Source organism: Thermobia domestica, chromosome 6 (genome assembly GCF_964235325.1).
Source record: "Thermobia domestica chromosome 6, izTheDome1.hap1.1, whole genome shotgun sequence".
NCBI classification, from domain to species: domain Eukaryota; kingdom Metazoa; phylum Arthropoda; class Insecta; order Zygentoma; family Lepismatidae; genus Thermobia; species Thermobia domestica.
In genome coordinates this window covers 161,264,467-161,291,654 of record NC_137459.1, presented here as the reverse complement: position 1 = coordinate 161,291,654, position 27,188 = coordinate 161,264,467, and the positions used below count along the sequence as shown (strand labels likewise).

Here is a 27,188-nt window from a genome sequence, read left to right as displayed (position 1 = left end):
ATATATATATGAAATTTTTGAGTTTTACATCCCACGCTTATGCCGGCTAGGCTAAAGGAGACTGTGATTATGAGAAATAAATAGTGGAATGAAGAAAGTGGGAAGAAACGGGAGAACCCCGAGGAAACCCACGCACATGGTGTTTATATATACAGAGTGATAACAGTCACGCAACCCATGGCATAAATATTTAATCTGTTTTTTCCTTTCCTATGTTGCAAGTGACAGGTGGTGTAATTGAGGCAAGATATTTGTAGTACAGAACTACAGCAGCATGGTGTGCACACTGGAGGAAAGTACATACAGAATTCCAATTACTACACCACCAAGGCACGCTATGCACAGGCACATCCCGATAACGCATCTCCGCTTATCAACCATTAAAATGTCTATATGATATATTCAAGAAAACTTTGAGCGTTTCAGATGCACCTTCAAGTGGCAGACCGGCTGTTCTCGAAGGATATGAGTGCAATAATGAAGAATAGTACGCATAAATCCTTCCACAGGTTGTCTAGTCAGAACTGTCTTACGGTCCAGCACATACTGCTGAGAGAATTTCGTTACATAAGTTTCTGTACAAAATCAAAGTTGTGCCAGATGATTCCCTCAAACGTGCTTAGTATTGTTAGTAGTTCATGGAGCATGTAACGCCTGATAGGGTAAAGTTGGACGACTGGTATTGGTCAGAAGAGGCTTAGTAAAATTTGCGTTTGTGGTCGATTGAAAATCCGCATGTGCCACATGAGTCTCTCCTTCGTGCCCGAGAGATCGGCGTTTGGTGTGTCATTCCTCGATAGAGAGTTTTTATTCTGTTCTTCTACACGACGATGAATAGTAAATGTTATTTTTATCTATTCACGCAATTTTTTGATGTGGGAGAAGGGAGGGAGCGAAAGCGGAAGATACGTGTTTTTGCTTTGGGTGCACATGTTGCCTGTATGCGGAAGGGACGCAATTCATCTCAATGCACGAATATGGGGGGACGCGCAAGAGGAGTGCGAGCGCTCTTCGTGTGGGCAGCCGGCAAGATAGTGCTGCGCAGTGGGTTGCATATATCGCGTAATGGGAACAAGAATTCATAGCACAATAGAATGTAATAGCAGCTGCTCCACATACGTAAGATAAACAGCTACAGCAATATCAGTGACACGCATAAGTATCAACATTACTTAACTACGGAAATACGCGTACAACATAACAGTAATAGTAACATTTTTGATTTGTGTTACTACTGCCTGCACACATTATTTCGAACATCCATCTCATAGTTGGTCCCATTACACGATGTATGCGGCCCGCTGCGTGGTGCTGTCTCGCTGGCTGTCTGTACGAGCGGCGTTTGCATCCTTCTTGCGTGTTCTGCCATCTTTGTGCCTGTCTCTTTCGCGCATGCGGGCGGCATATGCACCTAAGGCAGGGGCACGTGTTTTCTGTTTTCGTTTGTTCTTTCTTTCTGCTCCTTACCACCCTTTTCCCTCATTTCCGTGACACATTTTGATAGTGTTGTAAACGTGATTGGTCCATTTCCGGATGTTCTGCTTTCTTCTCATGGGTGTTTTCTGCCTTATTGCCTTGCTTCGAATATGGGTAGTGTTTCGTACATTTTAGCTTTTCCGATATCTCTCCTCGTTTTCGCTGTATTTCACATAGTTCGATTTTGACCCCATTTTTGTGCCCCTGTTTGATCCTGTCAATGCGCTTGTTGGCCGATATAAAATATACGTGTCGCTGGGTTTGGCTACACTGTATGTAGTTCTCTACATATAAGACGTCCAAGACAGTTTTTTTTTTTTTTTTTTTTTTTTTTTTTTTTTATTGAAATATGTTGAATCTTTTGATCCAAAAATTTTACAATACATATAATGGGTTCTTTGGAAATACGAAGACACTTATGTGTCGGGTGGGGAGGATTGCGTGCTACAGTGAAATTTAGAGCTGTGTCGGTGGTAGTTCACTACCAGAAGGGCCAGCCCTACCGAATTGGTCTAAATGGAGTTGCCAGACGAAGAGTGTTCTGGGAGAAGGCAGCAGTTCTCCAGTAGCCAAGTTGGCGGAAATCATAGTGATTGGTACGGCAACTTGGACATTAGTCCCAGGCGTGGTCAGAGTGACTTTTACGACTGGGATACTGCGGGGTGGAAGGCAACGGGAAACCACCACTCTGTTTTCCCTAGTTTGCTGGCAGCAAAAAGAGAACATATGAACAATGGTCTTTCGCAGGTCAAAATGTAGTTCCGGAGGTAAAATATACCCCCATTCGGATCTCTGGGAGTGAGATGCTTGGGAAGGGCTATTGGACGAGAAAGTAATAATGGGGGGGAAGACAGGCAGAGAAAAAAAGACAAGGAAGAGCAAAAGGTTTAGGATAGAGACATGGAACGTACGTACTATGTTACAGGGAGGAAAATTAGAAAATCTTAAAGAAGAAATGAAACAAAATAATTTCAATTTGGTAGGCGTTTGTGAAGTTGGATGGGAAGGTAATGGGGTATTGAACAGCGAAGGATATAGAATGTTTTACTCATGTAATGAAAAGGGCGGTCATAATGGCGTAGGAATAATTCCTGGAAAGCGCTTAAAGGAGAAGGTAGTGAAGTTAGAATTTATTGATGATAGAATTATGATGTTACGACTTAAAGGGAAAACGAAGGATCTAGTGGTGATACAGACATATGCACCGACGACTTCGCATGCAACTGAAGAAGTAGAGGAAAATTATGAGAAAATAGAAGAAATTATAGATAGGGAGAAGAAGGGTACATGCATAATTCTAATGGGAGATTTCAATGCAGTTGTGGGGAAAAAAACAGGAAGGTAGTATCGCAGGCAAATATGGTTTAGGCGAAAGAAATGAAAAGGGAGAGAGACTGGTGAATTTCTGTAGACAGAATTCACTAGTAATTGGGAACACTTGGTTCAATCAGCACAAGGGAAGAAAATATACATGGAAATCACCAATAGACGGCGGAAGATATCAGATAGACTATGTTATGATTCAGGACAGGTATCGGAATAGCTTAAAGAACGCGAAGACCCTTCCCGGGGCTGATATTTTCTCTGATCATAATCTTGTGCTGGCCGAAGTAGATATTCAACTGAAAAATGTAGGCAGAAGAAAAGTAGGTAACAAAGTGTTGAATACTGAAAAGTTTAAAAACGAGGAAATAAGAAATCTTTTCGTTGAAAAATTCGAAGAAAAATGTTCAAATGAGGACAGAATAGGCGCAGGTAGTAACGCACGGTGGGAACATATTAAACGTTGCTTACAGCAGGCTGCAGAAGAAGCAGTAGGTTACCGCAAACACAAAACTGCTAAGAAACCATGGGTTACAGAGCAGATGTTGCAGAAAATGGGGGAGAGGAAGATGTGGAAACAGGTTGATACAGAAGAGGGCAGAAGGATGTACAGAAAGTTAAATGAATTACGAAGAGAAACAGACAGAGCGAGAGAGGAGTTTTACAAACGAAAATGCGAGGACATAGAAGAATTAGAAAGAGTTGGGAAATATGAGGAAATGTACAGGGAGGTGAAATCTATGGAATTTCGGAGGAAACAAGGGAGTATTATGATGGCAATAGAAAATAAGAATGGGAAGGTAGTCAGCGAGAGAAATGAGGTCATAGGAAGGTGGAAAGAATACGTTGAAGACTTATATGAGAGTAGGGATAGACCGTGTAGCCTAAATGTTGAAGTAGAAAATGAAGTAGGCGAGGATGATAAAGGATTTAGTATTCTTCGGGATGAGTTTGAAAAGGCTTTATTCGAGATTAGGAATGGAAAGGCAACCGGAATAGATAACATACCAATCGAATTCATTAAAAATATAGGAGACAAGGGAAAGAAAGAATTGTTCCGACTATGCAATGAAATGTATGAAACAGGAGAATGGCCTTTCTGAAAATGATCCTGATACCGATGGCTAAGAAATCGAACCCAAAGAGATGTGAGGATTATAGAACTATTAGTCTCATATCTCATGCAGCTAAAATTTTGCTCCGAATACTGAACAGAAGACTATATGAAAGAACAAATAAAGAAGTTGAGGAGGGGCAGTTCGGGTTCAGAAGAGGCAAGGGCACAAGAGATGCAATTGGATTATTAAGAGCGATCGGTGAAAGATTTATAGAAAAAGGGAAAGAGGTATATGTTATATTTATTGATCTAGAAAAGGCTTTTGACCGCGTGAATTGGGAATTATTTTTGGGAGTTCTAACGCAGATAGGGTTGGAATGGGAAGATAAAGACTCATAAGAAACTTATACATGAACTAACAAGTAAGTGTTAGGATAGGGGAAGAACTGACGGAAGAGAGTTCAATTGGAAGGGGAGTTCGACAAGGATGCTGCCTCTCGCCAACACTATTTAATGTCTATCTAGAAGAGATAGTGAAAAAGTGCCTATATGATGATGATGGCATTTCGGTAGGAGGTAGAATTATTAGATGCATAAGATTTGCAGACGATATGGTGCTTGTTGCAGAATCTGAAAAGAAAATCAATAAAATGTTAGAAAAATGAGAAAGGGCTTTGAAGAATATGGGATGAAAATAAATGTTAGAAAGACAAAAGCTATGGTGATTGGAATGAAGGAGTCTGTGTCAAATACAAAAGTGGGGGGAGAAAATAGAACACGTGAACAGTTTTCGATATCTATGTAGTATTCTTAGTAATGACATGAAGTGCGAACGTGAAATAAAAGCAAGGATAGGAATGGCGAAAGAAGCCTTTAGGAAGAAGAAAAGTCTGTTCTGTGGGACCTTGAATAAAGAGTTGAGAAAAAGACTCATAAAATGCTTCCTGTGGAGTGTTGTATTGTATGGGGTGGAAACGTGAACATTACGTAAAAGTGATGAAAATCGACTGGAAGCCTTCGGAATGTGAGTGTGCTGAAGAATGGAGAGAATTAGTTGGGCCGAGAAGAAAACGAATGAAAGTGTGTTAGAAATGATGGGTGAGAAAAGAAAACTTTTAGATATTATTAGGAAGAGGAAGAGAAACTGGTTGGGACATTGCCTAAGAAGAGATTGTATCATAAGGGACGTTCTAGAGGGTATGGTGGCGGGAAAGAGAGGGAGGGGGCGAAGGAGACTACAATTAATGGATGATATAAAAACAGAAAGATCATACGCGAAGACGAAGAGGTTAGCGGAAGACCGTGGAGCATGGAAGCTTCTTGGCTGCGGCCTGCCAATAAAGGCAGAATACCTATGATGATGATAACTGATGAGGAAATAAATGGAAGAACATGCTTTCAACACGACACTACAAATCTCATACAGCTCATGTGACCATGGAATATTTGAAATTTGCATTATCAGGGCGCATAATTTCCAAGCCACTGTAACCAGCCCGGTCTCCGCCTTCAGTTTTTTTTTTTTTTTTTTTTTTTTTTTTTATGGGAATATCAGAAGTCGGTGCATTACACGTTGGTGGCCATTTTCAACTTCTTTCGTAGCACCATGAGCTGCTTGACTTCTTTGATCACTCTGTACAAATTAAATACTTTGCATGCTAGTTGGTTTATTATATGCATACTATTGTATTCGATTTTTATTTTTTCTTAATTGTTTTCATTGAAAACTGTGTGTTGGGTGGTCAACTGTGAGTTGACTTGATCGCTATCAGATTAACGAAGTATAGCTAAAGGTGCCACAAGCCGTTTACGTGGTCAAATGTTGGAGACAGTAGGTAGAAATGATTTAATATCCATTAATTGCTGTCAGTATGATACTGCGTCAAAATATTAATAAGCTCCACTTATCTCAAAAAAATATATATTTAAATATTAATTACTATTAGAATAAGAATTTCGATAGTATTCTGAATAATGAGATGATATAATTCATAAAATAAAGATGTGGTTTTAGTTACTACAATATTGAAGCCTCGAATCCTTGTAATGTGATATCAATCGGTAAGTTGCATAGGATTGTTCTAGCGACTATGAGCAATTCTAACGCTGAAATGGTATTATTTTATGCGGTAAATGAAGAAGAAATATAATGTGCATTTGACATATGGCTGAAAGAGGACCGTATTTACAACATATGCAAAGGTGTTCCTGCTGTTAAGGTGTTGTGATCGTACTCACAATTCCCTTACAGTGGTCATCTTTGCATCGTATTACTGTGCCACAGACGATGCTTTAGTATTTAAACCTGAATCGTGATACCTCCTGAATCATATGCAGTGGGAACACACCTAGAAAACCAGTATTGCTCCAGTGTTTCTGTTTAATCTTGCTATTTACGTCTGTGTATTGTCTTATTTTGAAAAAAAGTAAAATTAAAAAAAAAAAAGTTGGAAACACCATTCCCCTTATTTTGGATCAGCAAATTGTAAGCGAAGTATGATAATCAGTCTTGTCCCTTAATCCTGTGTAAACAGTACATCAATAGCATCTTTCGTTTTTGAGATGCTCCAATTAATTTTAGCCGAGGCACTTTATATGTATCACGTTCGATGTTGAAAGAATCTTGTGGCAAATCGAATATTAATTTTCAATATATTTTTTCTTTACAGTTAATTTTCTGCAATGGATCCAGATTTTGTTAAAGATTTAAGTGCTCAGGGTGATAGTACAGCACATCAAGCGGTGAGTTCTGAGATTAAAACTGTAAATATGATGATACGGTAAGGTCAGAAATATACAGTGAAAAAAAAAAAAAAGTTTGCATGCCTGTTCCTAGTGGAGCCATGAAGAAATTAATACCGTTTCATAGGATATTTTTGGGCAACAAAATAGTTTTTGACGTAAAGTTTAGTCTTGTGTGAAACACATGAAACTACTGTGAATATTTCACGTTTTCTACAGAGATTCTTTCAGTTATGTACAGTACTTTGTCAGATTGGAGATCGGAATTGCCAGATACTTTCTTGGATTGTGGAGGCTCGCTGATTTTTGATATTGACTGAATACATTTATGAGATATGATGCATTGAATTGAGACATTAGTGAGGTTTTTATTTATATGTTTTACGATTGTGACTACAACAGAGTTTAGTTTCTGTTGCCAGTGCAAAAACGGACGCACGACTGGGGAAAAGCACGAAGAACATAATCATTTTCTTTCATAAGAAGGACGGAAAGGAAGAGACTGCAGTTGTAAACTAATTGACGGATAGCGAAGACGACGACGACAGTCTTTTCGGGTCTTTATACCGATTTTCAGATATGGCTCTTCGGTAGTTCTACAGCTTTCAGACTGTTTTTATTCCGACTCTGTACATAATCGTAGCTTGTGTAATGTTCACAGTCTTTTACATATATCTCTCAAGTGCAGTTGTGTTTTTAACTTCGCAAAAATAGACATTCCTCGTTTTGTCTTCTTACTGGCAAGAGCTTTGATGTACGACATCAGGGCCTTTCAAACTACAAATTCTTTGGTTTTGGCCACAATATACGGTACCGAGTGTATACACTTTGAACAATCGTAGAAAATTTACTTTTCAATCTACAAGGTTAAATTTCTGGGAAAAAGTAATGTTATGTTTCGTGACAGGTGGCAGCAAAATCGCTTGTGTAGCTGCGCAACTCAATGGCAAGAGAGTAACATGGACATGGCGGACGGACATTTAACTTTTCAAGAGCGCAATTAGGTTATTAAGTGGTACTGGAAGTTTGCGAATATGCGAATATTGCTGCAGTTCAGAGACAGTGGAGACGTGAGTACAGGACTGATCCACCTCCTGAGGTAACAATTACATGTCTGCGAGACAAATTCAAGGTTCATGGAACAGGTGTGATGTACAGAAACATCAATCAGAGCGACTTCACATGGCTTCAAGCGCTGAATTCTCAGTTGCGATGATGGAACCATATCAGCGTTCACCACAGAAATGTTCAAGGCAAGGGTCACGTGAGAACTGTGTAAGTGCTAGTAGTGTATTACGGATACTGAAGAAGAGTAATTAGTTTCGTGTGTAAATTCCAAGGCTGATACAACAGCTAAGTTACGACGTCGCCAGGTTGCAGAATATAGGTTTGTGAATGGCTTCAGGAGATGGTTACATGTGAATTAGGATCTGTGTGTAGCATTGTTGGTCGGATGAAGCATAATTCAAATTTAATGGTACTGTTAATAGGTAAAATTATGTTTATTGGACTGAAGATAATCTCCATATTACTGTTGAAAAGGCTGCAAATTTCTCTGGTGTAAATGTGTGGTGTGCTTTATCTCCTAAGGGACTCATTAAACTTTTCCGTTTTGACGGTATTGTAAATGGAGAAAAGTACCGAACAATGCTTGCTGATTTCGTTTTCCCTGCCATTTGTGCAATGTACGATAATGACAGGTTTTATTACCAACAAGATGTTGTTTACCGTAGTAAACGACGCCACCGCCACGCTACACGCTTTAATATGAGATTCAAGCAGTGTGCGCATATATTCCATTGAACACGTTGGTGCAAAGTACGGAAGCAGTCGTGCCTCGTACTCACAAATGTATCGATGCTGAAGGCCACCATTTTGACATGTACTTTCACTATCATTTGGAACATTGTTTTACTAAAAAGTACAGTTCTATTTCGAATTGGACTGTAGCCTTCCTTTTCCAGAAATTTAGCCCTTTAGGTTGGAAAATAAATTTTCCGTGACAGTTCAAAGTGTGTGTACCTTTTTATTATTTATTTATTTATAGCTGGTATTTGTGAGATATATCCGAGAAAATACCTTCAATTTCGGGTAAAACTTCATTTCGTTTCTTTTCTCTTTTAATTTATCAGTAAATATGTCAGGATTACAGGCTGTCCAATACTTCTATATTTCCTATTTTATATATATATATATATATATATTTGCGTCTCTTCCTATAAACTCCTATATTTTAACGAAACCTCCTATATTTGTGTGGGCATTGCTACTTCCACTTGTGAAAATAACATAAGGAAATAAGGTGGGAGTGGTTTGAGGGCCTTTCGTTTCCACAATAGGGTGGTTGAATGGAGACTCTTCTATGTTTCGTTCTTTCCTGCATATTGTCTAAAGATAACTACACCGAACAATATAGAGTTAGCGCAAAAAGTATTCATACTCCTTCAAAATGGATCAAGAAAAATAAATAAATAAATAAACTAGTTTCGTCATATTCATTAAAAAGTTTTATGGAGTAGTGATTTTAAAGACTTACAATGTATTTAGGTGTATCAATACTTTTTGCACTAACAGTAGGCAAATAATTGTTGAATATGTTACACATGGTCAAATCTTACCTTAAAAACGCCAGCTGCAAAATGTTTACATTTTAGATTTTATTTTACATTTAATTTATTACTTGGAGACGTATACTTACAAACACCGATTTTATGATGCAGATTCTTTTTACACTTTCCTTATGGTCGTTGCTTAGTACTGGTGAGCTACGTACGAAAACACTTAGACACTCGTATAAAATTTTGCAACGAGATAATTACCCATTTAGTCATATTTAGAGTAGAATGTATGTTCATATAACAATTAGTGTAATTTCCATGTGATTTTTTTAAATTTCTACCTATTGGATAATTGAAATGTTCCTTTTTCACAGCTTCACGAAACCTATATTTTTTCGTCGTTCTTTCTTTTCTTAGCATTGGAAAGCCTGGGATTAGAGAAATACTGCTTTTGCTCATAACTGCTGAAGGTTCAAGCACTCCACCTTCGGTGCGAGAAGTCCGTGTCCCCACCTCGGGCCATATGAGCTCGTGCTACAGTCCGCAGCAAAAAACCTGCAACATGAGCATGTAAGTTTATTGTGAAATGACGAAGTCTTTTGCTCCAATATAAGTGTTGCAAGGGAGAACGCCAAAGTTTCTCCTGGCGTGATTCGTGCCCACTTAGACGTTTTGTTGATTCCCTGCGCTGTTAGGCGTAGCTAAAAAAACTTACATGCTCATGTTGCAGGTTTTTTGCTGCGGACTGTACACAACATACTGCTTGTTATTTTCCTTGAATGATCCGTCGTTTCCTCCCACATTTACTTGCATTTCTTATCCGTCTGTTTTACTCTAAAGGATGCAGTTATGGTTGTTATAATTAGGAATTTTATTTCGTTTTTATGATTTTTAAATAAATTTATGGCTGCTACTTGGTTCTGGAAGAATTCACCGGCGTTCTTAAATTTATTCCTGATGGCAGAACTTTCTTCGTGTTTCTGCGACGAGCTTTTGTGAGTCAAAAATTTTCTGCAGGAATTCCAAAATAATCAAGATGATACTATTATGTTTTTATTACAACGTTACGTGAAGCGTGGTAAACAGTTTTCAGCTGTATCCCTAGTTCGAATTACAACCTGTGAAGTCACATTTTTTGAAAGAATTTTGCTAAAAGAAGCAGATTTAAAATATTTATGATACAATACACCGTATTTTGTGATGAGAGCATCTTTAAGGATTATATATATATATCCATCCTGATGGGGTCCATTTAGGATAAAGTATGTAAGGTGGTCTGTTGTTCCATTATCATCACTAAGACCATCGTTTTCTGCTGGTCTTTTCTCCATCTCATTAGTAACCACTGAACCCCATCTTTCACATATGGCCTTAGACAATGGTATACTCAAACAAAACGTTATTAGCTTTACTGTAACAGAGTATTTATCTCGGGAATCTGTTACTGCAATTTTAAAGAGAGTCTTCATTTCAAAAAAGAAAAATCTTGAGCTGGTTCCCAAGTCCTGAATAGATTAATGAAAATCTTGTATTCAAAAAATAATCTATCCTGATCTATATCTATCAAAAACTGAAGTGGGAATATACTCACAAATTCAAAGAAGTTTGAAAAAGTTAAGCGAGTCGTCCGTGCATTTATGACATCTACACATAACAGGCATGTTTTTATACTTTTCTGTTGGCTATTTTTTTTCCTTTGGCAATTTTTCTGCACAGGCGCGGCAAATTTTCTGCGATGACATCGTAGATCGCGACATGATCTGCTATGAGGAATTTATTAAACCACCGTTGTGCTGTCTACTCATTTTCCTCATCTCTACCGACTGTCCGAAATATTTTTCTTCCTGTTTCATTAGTTTATTCCCAGTTTAAACTTGTAAAGCATACAGGAATAACCTGTGTTTTATCTGCTCTCTCTTTGATGTCCACGTTTAACTGTAGCCACCATAAGTAGCAGGCTACAAGACGAAACAAGTAACACATTAAGAAAAGTGCGTATTAACGGACATGCTTTCTACCTCCTTATTTGTTACTTTAATTGAATATTTCGTTCCTCTCTGAGAATGTCTTCAGCACAATTTTTATTAGTGCATCACCGGATCCTTACCTTTACATCTCTAACTGAAGCTTTTGTTTTCTTTTCCAGAACAATTAGTATAGATTATTCCGTAGACTTAATTTCGGTTTTTGATTACATTTAGTGATTTTCCTATTTGCACTAAATTAACTTTTTTTTAAGTGAATATTTAGGTGGAATTCCACAAATGTCTTTGGAGCCACGGTGGCTCAGTGGTAGAGCGTTCAACTCTGGTTCATGGGGTCCTTGATTCGATCCCAGCTCGCGCCAAGTGAGCTTTGTGATAGACAAACACCGTGTACGTGTGTTTTCTCGGGGTTCTTCCGTTTCCTACCACTTTCTTGATTCTACCATTTCATTCATTACTCATTATCACCGTCTTCTTTAACCTAGCCGCCGGCATATGCATGCAACGTAAAACTGAAAGATTTTTTTTCCCCACATATGTCTTTAATTCATTGGTCTAATATGGTTGTTTCTTAATTCACTTTTTGACTGTTCGTAAATCCTAATTTCGCTGCCAGTTTTAATACTTCGCAAGCATCGTCGACGTTGGATAGGTGGTTACGTCGGCTATGTCAGTGAGATTTCTTCTAGCAAGCTAACGTTCTACTCTTTTTGTTTGTATCAGGTGTTGAGTTCGAAATAATCTTCAAGTGACAATCCAACTCGAAGTGCGGTTCATGTGGCCAAATACAACTCTTGAAGTGGTGTAAATAACCCTCTGAAAACAGGTGTCTAGATCCTATTTAGGTTTCTTGATAAGACTGTTATTGTTGTTAACGGTGGAGTTGTGTGAATTGGAAACGATTCAAGTCAATAATCGAACAGATTAATAAATTAAAAACATTCGTGTAATCCCACCTAAATAGTCCTAATCCCTAATCCTTAATTTTAATAGTTTTTTACAAAAAGCAGCGAATTGACCTGTAAGTACAGATACAATCATTAAAGATAATCAAAAACCGAAATTCAGTCTACGTAATGTTCTGTACTAATTGTTCTGTAAAAGAAAACAAAAACTACAGTAATAGATGTAATGATTTTCTTCCTACTTCTCTCCCGTCCTGACCGAGAAAAGAAGAAATTTGTTTTTCGTTTTTTTAATTCCGGGATTGGAGAGGAAGGAAGCGGCCATTTCTCTTTTTTATTTTCTATCTCGTCTTTTCTTTCTTTCCTTCCATCTACCCGTGAAACTAAGGATCTGGTGATGCAGTAATAAAAACGATGCTGAAGAGTTCCCAATAGAGGAATGATATATTTAAGTAAAGTAGCAAACTCGGAGGGACAAGGGAAGTCACGTTTTATATGAATATGTTTTTTGTTGCTTCTTTAAGTAGATAAATAACATATTTACCTTCTTTTTACCTTGAAACTAAAGATGTAGAAGATACGTGCAAATCGAACTGAACTTTTTTTGGGTACTTGATAAAAGATGGTAGTGGTGCATATTTTTTTCTTTAGATGACTAATTATTGATTGTTTATTATTATTATTTCTAGGCTGTCAGTTACCTTGAGTCCCTAAAAAATAACCCACAGGGACACAAAATTGCAGCTTCTAATATTGAAAATACGAATTTGGACGATCTTACACGGTTTTTAAGCATACAAGTTTTAGAATACTACATCAAAGAAAAATATTTGGCTGCTCCAGAGACAGAACAGATATTTATAAAACAGTTCTTAATAAGCTGGCCCGTGAGACAGGTAAGAGTAATACATAAATTTGTTTAGTTTTCTATACTACATTTTAAACTTTCCATTACCAGGGGTCATTTCACATATAAGGACGATGATACAGAGTAAATTTAAGCCAAAATTAAGAGTTTTCGAGAGGTACTTTTAAGTATATTCAGGTCATACCCTAATTGCGCTAGATCTCTGAAACAAAAATACATGAGAAACGAATAAAAATAGGTGTTTTCCCCTTGTCTTCGAACAGTTAGGTTTAGTACATAGACTATATTGACATGTATATGTTCCTAACAAAATATAGTAGCCTCTATTGTGCTATTCACGCCTATGCCCTGACCACAATGCTTGGACGCCACTGACACGAAACTATTCCTATGCAGTGAACAGAGTTACCTGCATATAGGGCACCTAATTGCCTTACGTACCTAAAACAAAAGGGATAACACGGAATGGGTCAGACGTACAGAATATAATACTGTTGCGCATTTGCATAAGCCATCGTATCATGTGCGTGTGTGTCAGAGGGTCACAAGTAAATGGAATTTCATATTTTTTAATATAAAATTGCTAATTCGTCATTGTCCTTTGTCTATTAATTTGAGTATGCAGACAATCAATATTGGTATGGAAATGCGTACTGCCCAGCCACCTTTGTGAGGTATCTCGGAACACCTTCGCACCACTTATCTCCACGAGGTCTAGAGCCGTTCCTAGACATAATGCGGATGAAAAGAAGGCTCTTTTATTGAAAACAATAGAAGTCGCCTTCCGCCTCTTCATGTAGAAGGAAGAGTGGCAGGATCAGTTTCGATGGCGATTAACAACTAATACTGGATCAAGTATATACAGGGTGTATCAAAAGTCCCTTACCACACTTTTCAATATCCACGTGGGTGTAGTATCAGTGAATGTGAGATGAGCAATACGCATTAGGTCCATGGAGACACTATTGAGAATATGTCACGCAGACGGCCACCATCTTGGATTTGAAATGATTTCATTGGAAGATAAAATGTTTTTTTTATTACTTTTAAAAAAGCAAATATTAAATAAGATACAAATAATGCATTCCTCTGTGCTATAGTTCACATAACACAATCTTTCCATTTGTAGACAAGTTGGAATGTCCTTTAGTCAATTGCCTAAGATTGGAATTCCTCGAGCGTTTTTTTCTTCGGTATCCTTATTCAGCAGGGGGGGGAGGGGGGACGCTGGATCAATGATAGAGCGTTCACCTGTGGTGCGTGGGGTCCCTGGTTAGATCCCAGTTCGCGCCGGTTTATTTATTTTATTATTATTATTATTATTATTATTATTATTATTATTTTGTCTTTAGAAATTTCTCACAGATGTTTAAATCGACAAGAACGATAAGAATTTATTTTTATTTTTTGGGTTTCCCAGTCATTTCCAGAAGGTTTAACATTACTTTTTAAATCAGAAATTGTCCAGTCAGGTAACCATGCAATAAGTTACTTTCCGCAAGTATGCACCTGTATGCAGTAACGTCTTCAATATGCTCTATTCATCAAAATGTACAATGACATGCACTATAAAGCTAAGCGTATAGATATATCAGAAAAATGATGTGGAAATATGCGGAAATCCGCACTCTTAATTATTATAGAACAGTCAAGGAATATATTATACAAACTTCCGTTAAGCTTCAGTAGATATTGAGGAACACAAGTAGAAAGAAAACATAAGAATAACCTGTCCAAAACTTATCTGATGTGACTTTTATTCCTCGGAAAGTAATGATGCTAAGTTGGTAACAGTGTGCACGTAGATGGAGGGAACCTACTGTAGAGGTAACTTTTGCTATGCTTGCAGATGGCATCTGTCGCTTCGTGATTAGGCGCTGTATGAAATAGTTTCCTGCATAAGCTGCGACATATATTTTTGACTGGGAAAACTGAACGTATATTGAAGAAACATGGGTCAAGTTTTGTCTGAATCTTGGCGATACACAATCGGATACAAAGTGTGTTCGGTGATGGTTCCGTTAGGGTTACTGAAATGAAAAAGTGGTACAACCTGATGAAAGATGGCCACACATCAGTATGAAGATCGACCCTTTTTTCGATAATTCACAATGTATAAGTCGTGGAGGAAGTGCCAGTTGAAGATAGTTTGACCATCAGAAAAATCCCTGGTGACATTAATATCAACAAGGATTCAGTGTATTCAAATTTATGGAAGAATTTTGGCCTTGATTAGAGTATATCAACAAGGGTCAATAACTCGTTAAAAAAAAAAAAAAAAAAAATGCTTGCGTCCGAATTACAGCAGACATACTCTTTTCAGTCATTTGAAGCGTGGATCAATAAATGTGTTCAAATTGAAGGTAATCCTTTTCAGTACTTGTAACTGAATGAAGAGAGGCAAGGGTAGTTACAGAAATCAAGTACTCGTATGCTTAGAGAACGTACAAGAAATAACTTCAGTCATATCAGCTTTCGATCGACGATGAAGCATGATTAAAACAGGTATTCAAGCTGCGAATTAAGAATGGACAACGATAATCCGGATGTTTAGGTAGTGAGAAGATACATCGAAAAATATGTGTGCAGGAGAAACTTCCAATGGGTTTATTTTTCAGTAATAATAATGTTCAAGGTAACTTGACTACTTTTAGAATAATTCAGTGAAGAACCTTAGTATACTAATTTTAATACTTCCTCTTGTAATAAATACGTGACATCATTGTATACAAGTACAGGTGATTATGACAAAGGTGGGTGACCAGAATATTTCGAGAATTATAATACTTTGCTTTGTAATAATATTACTGTGTTCTATCTTAGGAAATCTGTGCCGTTAGTAAGCTATTTGTTTATTTTAACAATGTCTTATTAAATCTGGAGATTTCTCGTCAATGATTCATATGTTTCTAACTACTTTATTATTTTTTGTCTCTAGATACCTTTAAAAAATTACCAGAAAAACAAACTTGCCCAGGTGTACGCCCTTACGTTCGTTCGTGATTATCCATCTAGATGGCCATCATTTTTTTCTGATATTCTAAAATACCTGTATCAAGGAGAAGAAGCAGTAGAGTACTATCTCAGCATTTTGTTGGCAATCGATAGTGAGGTATATATTCATTTTAGTAAAATAAAAATTAGAGACTTTCGTTATTTTTCTGTGTATGTGCAATCTTTAAAAGCAGTTTGTTCATATATATATACATAGACTAAATATAAAATCCGTGCTACGTGCCAAAATGAAAATATTGAGTAAACAGCCCAGATGTTACTTCAGAACTGATGCGACATATAGGCAAGCGCATTTTTCTGGGGATTACTTGAACTACTTCCACAATGAATACTAGATAGCCAGTTGTTTACTGAGTAGTGTTAGGCACATAGGCCATATTTTACATTAAACCGAACTTTTACATTTTTGGCACTTAGCACGGATTCAGTCTACATTATATATATATATATATAACTAGCAGCGTTCACCCCGCTTCGCTGGGGTCACCCCGGAACGCAATAAACTTTGTTACTTAGATAATTTTTACTTTTTCGCTTTCAAGTGATATGATAAAAAACATAGAAGATTGCAGTAAATGTTAACATTATATCGCCTGTCATTTATGTTAACCCGCCGAGTGACACGGTCATGTGGGTTGCATATAAATACGGTTAGATTTAGCTATGATGAGCTAACAAAGGATTTGTACGTTATGGACACTTGAATGGTCAATTATCTCAAGACACTGGTAATTGAAAATTAAAGTGATATGATAAAAACCATCTAGGGTCCAAATCTTAATAACCCCCCAAAAATGAAAGAAATTGGTTCAGCCGTATTAGCGTGATGAGCTAACAAAGGATTTGTACGTTCTCTTTTATATATATAGATTATCTGCTAATCTCTGTTGGAAAATTCTTCATTGTGTCTTTCTTTTTCTACCTTATGTTTAAAATCGAAGGTTTTGTTGTTTATTATTTTCAGCAAGCACATAAAGATTTTGAAGTCTGCTAATTTTTCTTAAATTGATCTGATAAAGTATCCCGCTAACGAATCTGATAAAGGGTCATATTCCAGCCTTTATTATTTATTATTATTATTTTCGAAGGGATGTGACATATTCAATTTAATTCTTTGCAACATCTTTTTATTAAACATTCCAGAATGTCGGTATTCACATTCTGATAAAGGAAATAATTTTATGTCCCAACTTCATATGCTAAATGAGCCTAATATAGACATACTTGAGTCAGAATATAAAATTTATTTTGATATGTGTAAATGATTAGAAGCATCACATGATAAATTTCTTATATTTTCTTAGGTACAGTGTTTAGAGAAAGCACAACTTCTGTAACAGAAACATATGATTTAAGATTGCTTGGTAGTTAGATTAGTAGAAATAGTGTATCAACGTTTGTCTGTCATAAAATTTGGCGTAGTTATTCATTTCTGTCGTATGGAAGTCTATATTATAAAACTGAAAGTTACTGTGTTGTGACTCTTAATCGCTTGAAACACCCGATCGATCTCGATCTTTCTACGTAGATGTGGTTTCGCCCTGGGAGTGTTTTAAGGTATTCACTTTGACGGTAGACCTTAGGGGAGGAGGGGGAATTATAAAAAATAAATAAAACTTAATAAATTTTGAATCAAACGACCGCTCTTGATTAAACTTTCAACATAGATAAGGTTCGAGCCTGGAATGTTTTTTATCATTCCACTTTGACGGAGCAACGTAGGCGAGGGGGAGATATACTAATATATATATATATATATATATATATATATATATATATATATATATGTATATAGCTAGATAGATAGATAGATAGATATAGATCAATATATATAAAAATAAAACTGACTGTGTTCGTGAGTTAATAACTCTTGAACCACCCGATCGATCTCAATCAAATTTTCAACATAGATGAGGTTCGACCCTTGGAAGTTTTTTGTCATTTTACTTTGACGGTAGATCAGAAGGGAGGGGAGGAGGAAAAATATATGAAAATGAATAAAACTTAATAGCTCTCTAACCACACGACCGATCTCGATCAAATTTTCAGCTTGTGCTGTCGAATTTTTGAGACATTTGCGGTTTTCGGTTTTTGAGAAAACCAGTTTTCTGGAAACCGCAAATGCGGTTTTCGAAACCGAAACCTGAAAAGCGGTTTTCAATCCGAAACCGCAAAATCGGTTTTCGAAACCTAAACCGCAAAAGCGGATTTTTAAACGGAAACCGAAAAAGCTCTTCTCGAAAGCCGCCCGAAACCGTGTTTGCGGTTTTATAAGATACACCGTGTTTGTCCTTTTCAGAGCAGAAACAATGCTGTTTTTAATTACACCTTTTAACAACTGTGAAAGCATCTATCAATCGAGACAATTGTATTGATTTAAATGTGTTTTTTAACTTTTTTTTTTTTTGTCTTTTTCTTTGATGACACTTCCAATGTACTTTTCGGCTTCAGGGAAGCAAACTGGACCCCACCTGATTTCCACACATTTTGTAAATTAGACCACAAGGAACACGAATCTGAAGGGATTTTGACATTCCGAATTTCGGAACTCCAGATATTCGAACATAAAATGACCACGGAAGCAAAAAGGACCCCATTTGATTTTTTATATATTTTGTAAACTAGACCAAAATGAGCAATAATCTGAAGGAATTATGACATTCCGACTTCCCGAACTCGAGATACTAGAACTTATACAGTGGTATTATACAGTATGTATAAAAGTAACGAAGAAAGTTCTGTCGCTTTTTGACCTATCACCTTAGAGCATCGATATGTCACCTAAGACATACCTGGAAGATCAAAAATAGTACCCAACAGTATCAACGACCCTCTGCCAACGTTCGGGATGGGCATGGGTTCCTTCGCGTTAGAACTTGGTTTGCCGTGAAGCGAAGAAGGTATCAAGTTCATTTGGCACCTCTACTACGGAGTTGAACTGGAGTCCTCAAAGGTGAGTGTCCAAGGAATGGAAAGGTGATAATCGGACGGTGCAATGTCCGGGGAGTATGGCAGATGCAATAGTGTTTCCTATCCAAGGTGTAAAATGATGTCCCGGGTCATTTTAGCCATGTGGGGCTTAGTATTGTCCCGTAACGGTTCAACCCCTTAGCGATTGAGAAATGCTGGCTCCAAGGTTTTGAGTTTTTCTTGAACACGGCTCAACTGCTGACAGTAGACAGTTGCATTGATGTTCTGCTCTAACCAGCCGGTAGCAGTTCCCGATGCACGATGTCACGAGCAGTCCACCAAACGCACAGGAGGACTTTCTGCTGCATTACTGGTTTCAGCTGTTTTGGAACCGGTTCATGGGATTTTAACCAATGATGATGACGACGCAGCGAAGCTTCGTACAGGACCCACTTCTCATCACATGTCAACATCCTGTCCAGAAATGACTCCTTCCTCAGACCAGACAGCAAAGAAACACAGATGTCTGCTCGCGTAGCCTTCTGGCCCAGAGTCAAATCATGTGGGACCCATAGACCCAACTTGTAGTGCTTCCCAAGTTGATGGAGGTGCTGCCGAATGGTTTCTCCACTCACATTCTCACATTGAATTTTAGCCCCAGTTCCTCACATATCTGTCAACTGTTCGCCTCAATTGCTACCTGAAGATCTTCATTTTGTACATATGTTGGTCTTCCGGCACGTGGTGCGTCTTTCGTGAGTGTTTCATCACCATCCTTAAACTTGTTAAACCCCCTTGCACTGTCTGCGTAATCACGACACCCTCACGAAAGGCCTGGGATATCTTCCACCCCGCTGCAGTTGAGTTTGACCCAAGTTTGATATCGTACAGCATACACGCCCTTATGACGCTCTGTGGAGGTTCCATATACACTCTGTCCTTATACAAGTTCACATTGTAACTGAACTGCCACAACCAAGTAGAATGTTGGATATACCCACACCGACAACTGACTTTCGCCTTATCTCCATTCGCTTTCAACTCACGGTGTGAGGGCCAATTGAACACAGACCTCCATAAAAAGCAACAGAACTTTGTTGGGTACCTTTATATATCTCACAGGACATAATATGTTTCGTATAGAGAATATTGTTTTTTTCATATAGATAGATAGCGTCTATATTAAACTTCAAGTTTCAATATCTCGAATTCCGAAATTCGGAATGTCAAAATTCCTTCAGATTCATGATCCTCGTGGTCTAATTTACAAAATATATAAAAATCAGGTGGGGTCCAGTTTGCTTCTCTGCAGCCGTAAATTAGCTTCTATAAGAGTCTTTCAAGTTACACTTGAAATTGTTGTTCGGTTTTCTTGTAGCTTATGAAGGCATGGATAATTCAAGTATGTTTGTCACATCATCTACAAACGAATATTCATTCGTATAGAACCTCCAATACATTACATTAAAAACACATGAACTACACAAAGAAAACCATTGTGCATTAGAGCAGATCTCTTATTAGCAAATGGCCCTGCACACGCGCACTGCTCAGATAGCCCACAGCCTGAGTGCAAGTCCAAATTTAATTCAATCGCGATTGAGATTGTCAGAGGTGTAGCGGTTTATGTTGAATATACCAACACTTTATCAACTAAGTTGTCTTAGATTTTTCTCCAATCCCAAAAAGCGAGCGGTTTTTCGTGATTAAGATATGTTTTAGCGGGGGACGAATATAGAACCTGAAAATCGGGTGGTACCCGCTAAAATCGGGTAATATGGCAACACTAAGCTAAATAGAATATAAGGTATATCCCTATTTAAGATCACTACACATGGAACTCATGAAATTGAATTTGAAATCTCATTCACTTAGACTGAGATCTTTTATATTATTATCACTCTTTCCCCTTGTTTTTAAAAATAGTACTGCCACTCTTTCATTTGTTAACAAAAAAGCACCACCTCCTTTTTTTTTTTTTTTTTTTTTGAAAAAAAAAAGAAAAGAAAGAAAGAAAATCTAGATCGCAATATACAATTTTATTGTTGCTTTGTTGCCACTCCCATGAATGTGAATGCTGTGGTTTTGCATGTGTTGACTGGTTTCTTATCGAAAATCCCAGACACCTGCAATAGTTTATACGTGAAGGAAACACCGATCATGTTTTATTCTGTATCTTTTTACTTCCCAATAACGATAGCCGTGCCTCTTTGTGAGAAATCGCAACTTATTTTTTTATTCTGCCAATTGTAAAAGTATACTCAACAAGAATTTCCCTACACATTAAGACATTTTAATAAAAAATATCTTCTTTCCCCTCTGCAAATTTTGAGCATTTTCCCTACGCCGAGGGAAATTTCCCTCCATCTGGCAACTGTGAGCTGAAGTAGGGAAAGATTCTTTGCTATTTTCTCGTCGTTACTTGATATTAGTGCTCTTGAATGTTTGTGACATTTGCGGTTTTCGAACCCGAAACCGCAAATGCGGCGGTTTTATGAAATTTCACTTTTTTCAAAAACCGGTTTTCGTTTTTTTCAAAAACCGATTTCGATAGCACTATTTTCAACATACATGTGGTTCGGGTCTGGAAAGTTATATATATATATATATATATATATATATATATATATATATATATATATATATTCACTTTGACGGTAGAACCTAGAGGAGGGGGAGATTTGTATATAAAAATAAATAAATAAACTTTTGAACCACCCAAATATCTTGATCAAATTTACAACATAGAAGACGTTTGGGCCTGAGATATTTTTTTAATAGTGATGTAAGGTGGAAAATATTCCGTTCTAAAAATATCAGTAATCAAGTAACAATTGCTCAGTAATATATACCGGGTGAGGCATTTAAAACTGTTTTTTTGAATATCTGGAAAACTACAAATCGAATTTTAAAAAAGTTGTAATAAAAGTTGTTCGTCTCGAAGGGGGACATCCAATGATACCACACTCGACCCCCTGCCCCCACCCCCCGGGGGCGGGAGGGGGGCTACTTTGAAATCTTAAATGGGAACCCCCATTTTTTATTTCATATTCTGATTCTCCGTGAAAAAATACGTAATTTTTATATTGAACATTTTTTTCGTTGCGTGATAGATGGCGCTGTAATCGACAAAAATCAAAATGGCTCACAAACATTTGAAAAATGAGGCATTTAAAACTGTTTTTTTGAATATCTGGAAAACTACAAATCGGATTTTGAAAAAGTTGTAATAAAAGTTGTTCGCCTCAAAGGGGGACATCCAATGATACCACACTCGACCCCCTGCCCCCACCCCCCGGGGGCGGGAGGGGGGCAACTTTGAAATCTTAAATAGGAACCCCCATTTTTTATTCCATATTCTGATTCTCCGTGAATAAATACGTAACTTTTGTATTGAACATTTTTTTCGTTGCGTGATAGATGGCGCTGTAATCGAGAAAAATCAAAATGGCTCACAAACATTTGAAAAATGAGGCATTTAAAACTTTTTTTTTTTTTTTTTTTTGAATATCTGGTATACCTTATCAAATTTTCAGTTATAGACGGTGATAACACAGTATTCTTTCTTGAAGGAGAAATGAATGTAAATCCCGTGAAATTTAATTGTTTATCACTATTATCTTGCTTGCTGATGCAAAGCATAGCATTGGGACAAAAGACAATTTGAACCGAAAATGGCAACTAGTCATTCAATGGTTATAGAAAGGAGCCGTTTTGGAATTAAAAAATCCTTTCCTTATCAGTGCGCCATGTTGTTGTGGACAATATCACTTATGAACAAAAACCTACTTTCCAAATTACTTTTTTTTTAAAGGTTTTAGACAGTTTTGGCAAGAAACCAATTCATAAACAGAAAGATACGACCTGAAAGATTTCAAAGCTACTGATATCTCAATTTAAAAAAGAAAAAATGGACAAGATCCGTTTTGAAAATACTCGACAATTAAAACTACTTTTAGCGTTACCCAGGAACAACGACGTGGACGTAGTAGTAATTTGTTCCCTTCGGGGTGCTTTTTTAATGTGAGTCCCCTTGCCTCTCACCATCGGGGTGCTTGTTTTAGGTGAGTCCCCTTGCCTCTCACCATCGGGGTGCTTGTTTTAGGTGAGTCCCCTTGCCTCTCACCATCGGAAGCTCAATATTTTACCGAAGCAAATGTTCAGAATGGTGTCCGTTTTCTGCAATACACATTACAACTCTGTTTCTGAAGGACAATTCTACTGCTCTAAGTGTCTCTTCGCTAATGTTTGCACATGCATTGATTATGCGCTGCCGCATATTTTCTGGGGTTGTTGGTTCTTCCGTGTAACATTTTGCTTTTAGCGTTCCCCACAGGAAAAAGTCGGAAGAAGTTAAATCAGGGGATCGTGCAGGCCAATTTTGAGGACCACCTCGTCCAACCCATCGATCAGGATATTTTCTATTCAAAACCTCACGAGATATCCGTGAATAATATGCTGGACATCCGTCTTGTTGAAACCAAATATTCATTCTTGTTTGAAGTGGGACATCTTCCAGTAGTGTTTTCAAAATATTATCTAAAAAATCGGCATACATTTGACCATTCAAATTCCCGTCTATGAAGTATGGGCCAATTATTCGAGTACCTAAAACACCGCACCAAACGTTCACACTCCATGGACGTTGACGCTCGGCTTGCCTTAACCAATGAGGATTATCTACTGACCAATAATGCATATTATGCCGATTCACTTGACCAGTATTCGTGAAAGTTGCCTCATCAGAGAAAAGTATCTGTGAAATAAAATCATCATTAACTGCTAATTGCTGTTGTATCCAATTGCAAAAGTTCAAGCGGTGTTGAAAGTCGTCCCCATGTAGTTCCTGATGCAACGAAACGTGATATGGATGGAATCTGTGTTCATGCAGTATGCGCAGAACACTTCTTTGCGACATTCCTGAACTTCGTGCGATTTGTCGAGAACTGATGTGAGGATTTGCAGCAACTGCAGCTAAAACATTCACTGCGGCATTTTCGTTCTTCACAGGCCGTGATCGGACTCGTTGTCTTGGTTGAATACTTCCAGTTTCAATAAATAATTGAATAATACTGCGAAAAGTCGTTGCAGAAGGAACATTCCTATCAGGGAACAGGTTAGCATACCTTAAACGTGCTTCTTCTACTGTCTATTTGACTCAAAGTACTCCTTAACTTCGTCACCTAATGTTACTGATATCTTCAATTGATCCATAATAAGAATTTTTCTGTAACTAATGAACAACTATTTTCATCATTATTGATCACAGACTCCAACTACATAGCAACGTCCAACTTCATCATACGATACGGACTATTGTCTTGTTGCCCATATTCTTTTCTTTCAGTTAACATCCCATTAAAAGTGAAATCCACAATGGAACTCCACTCAATAGAATTACATCAAGAAACTAATCCTTGAAACTACAAGTTATTCTCACCAATACAAACAACGACATAACCCTGAATGACATGTGAACGTACTTTGTGAGTACGTTATGTAACATTGTCTTTCTTGGCGCTGTCTAATAGATGGCGGTCTAATAGACAACAATCAAAATGAGTAAACACCGCTGACAAGTGATAAGAAAATGTTCGAAATTGTGACTATTTTTTGCGATATATTTTGCATTATTCAAACTACCGTCTACGAAGCAAGAACTGCTGTCACGCGTAGCAGTCCATGGTTAGATTTCCTGTAGGTGTAACACTTGCAATTAGGGAGGGCACGAGCGAGTTCGAGCAAGTTTTCTTTGAAACTCGACTCGACTCGAAAAACTTCCTCCAACTCTACTCGAAATTCTACTCGAATTCGGGTTAAGTTTCGAGTCGAGTCGAGCCAATTCGAGCTAAATCCTGTGTGTAGTTCCAAATACTCTTTTCAAATATCCTACGTAGATAATATAATTATCAATGATATTACTAGAAATATACTACCACTACTACAACTTATTATTATTATTATTATTATTACTATACGAAAGATAGGCGGTTTGTATCTGAATACTAAAAACTAGTTGACTGTCTATCTGCGTAGTCGACAAGTCTTTAGGAGGCAAGGACATCGGTCATGAGGTTCTGGGTTTGAGTTCCGGAGGAGCAAGCCAAAAATTGATACAAGTTACAGGGCGTCGGTCAAACATGTTGCAAAACTGCTTGGTCCGGGTTTAGGGTTGTTATCGGCTCAAGCGGTCGGCTCACAGCTTATTCACTATCAAGCCAAACAGAAAAGTGAGCCAACAGCTCACCCAAGCGAGCCGGCTCAGCCATAGGCTCAGTTAAGCTGAGTCGAACCGAGTCGATGGGCTGCTTTTAATGGAGCTGGCTCGAGCCGATGGCTCACATGAGTCGAGTTGGTGGCTGATCCGAATGGAACCGGCTCGAGCCATCGGTTCAATTGTGCCGAGTCGCTGGCTCGTCCCAACCAAGCCGGCTCAATTGAACCGAGCCGATGGCTTTCCATTCCAACCGAGCCGGCTTGAGCTGTTAGCTCAGTTCCAGCCGAGCCTATTGACATCACTGCGCAGATTGGGCTTCTTCTGGGGCTCAAAAAGTCGACCGTGCAGGTCTAAGCCTAGACGGTAAGAACTACAGTATATACTTATATTGGTGCTCACGAAATTTGAAGCTATCTCGTTATAAAAATCTATTGTTGTCTCGTTTTCGAGACGAGATGACATATACTAAACGTACCCCCACCAGATGTACCTCTGTCGTGAGAAATATTAAAAGTATTCGACATTACTGCTTACATTTCTCATGGCTTTCGCTTTCCAGTCTAAACAGGCCATAATTTAAAAACGAGTTAAAAAGAGCTGAATGTGCGAGCCATTTATCAAACTCGACTCGACTCGAAACTCGAGCTCAAAACAGTGACTCGGCTTGGAACTCGACTCCAGAAAATTACCTTTGACTCGACTCGAATTCAACTCGAGTCGAGTTTAAGCTCGACTCGCGCCTATCCCTACTTGCAATGTGTAGTCTATTGCAGAAAAGGGAAACCATTTCGAACGTTTGTTCGTTTGTTCAGTAAACAATGAAGATGTGTGAGAGGCAAAGAGACAACCCCAAAACAAACACCCGAATGGTAGGATGCAAGAGGCTCAACTAAAACAAACACCTCGATGATGAGACTCAAGGGGACTTACCTGAAACAAGCACCTCCTTAGTGAGAGGCAAGGGGACTCACATTGAATCAGCAAACCCAAGGCAACAGGCTAATAGATACTACGTCCACGTAGTCCAATTGAAGTAAATTTCACCTACATCGGTAACAGAAATTACGCCAAAAATTTGGGCAAAGTAATGAATTATGTTCTGGAGAATCAAGTATTTTGCTTAAAACATTACAGTTTCTTATTAAAGATTTTAGAATAACCACCTTTCAGAATAACTGAGATAGCGTTACGGTAGTCAACTATGGTGTCATTTGATAGCATTTACAAAGATATCAAAACTATCTACTTTAATTTTCTTAATCTGATGCGTATTTCTTGGATATTTTTCAATTGTTCGTAACAAATTTTCGTCGATTACAGCGCCACCTATCACGAAACGAAAAAAATGTTCAATACAAAAGTTACGTATTTGTTCCTAGAGAATCCAAACCTTTATTAAAAAATGGAGGTTCTCGTATAATATTTCAAAGTTGACCCCCTCCCGCCCCCGGGAGGTTGGGCAGGGGCTCGAGTGTGGTATCATTGGATGTCCCCCTTTGAGGCGAACAACTTTTATTACAACTTCTTTAAAATCCGATTTGTAGTTTTCCAGATATTCAAAAAAACAGTTTTAAATGTCTCATTTTTCAAATGTTTGTGAGCCATTTTGATTTTTGTCGATTACAGCGCCATCTATCACGCAAGGAAAAAAATGTTCAATACAAAAGTTACGTATTTTTTCACTAGGAATCAGAATATGGAATAAAAAATGGGGGTTCCTATTTAAGATTTCAAAGTTGCCCCCCCTCCCGCCCCCGGGGGGTGGGGGAAGGGGGTCGAGTGTGGTATCATTGGATGTCCCCCTTCGAGACGAACAACTTTTATTACAACTTTTTTAAAATCCGATTTGTAGTTTTCCAGATATTCAAAAAAACAGTTTTAAATGCCTCACCCGGTATATATATATATATATATATATATATATATATATATATATATTATATACAGTTCCCGAAAGCTATTTGGAAAATTATAATTTGTTGCTAACTAACTTTCCTCTAAAGGAATTCAAATTTCTAGCTCAATGTGCAGTTAAATATAGTGGAAAATTTTCTACCTAACATCACTGTACATAATATCCAAAATTGTCCGGCTTATGAATAGTTTTGCTTCAAAATGATGAAAATTTTTTG

General features: G+C 37.7%; 1 protein-coding gene across 3 annotated transcripts in view; it reads left to right on the top strand.

Moving 5' to 3' along the window:
- LOC145688293 (exportin-T-like) overlaps window positions 1-27,188 on the top strand; it is a 104,378-nt gene that overhangs the window by 8,010 nt on the left and 69,180 nt on the right. For all 3 annotated transcript variants that reach the window (XM_081762296.1, XM_081762294.1, XM_081762295.1), the window contains 3 exons: window positions 6,526-6,598; window positions 12,736-12,942; window positions 15,853-16,026. In XM_081762296.1, the coding sequence (XP_081618422.1) occupies window positions 6,539-6,598; window positions 12,736-12,942; window positions 15,853-16,026 (441 nt within the window). In that variant the 5' untranslated portion in view covers window positions 6,526-6,538. The remainder of the gene's footprint in view (window positions 1-6,525; window positions 6,599-12,735; window positions 12,943-15,852; window positions 16,027-27,188) is intronic.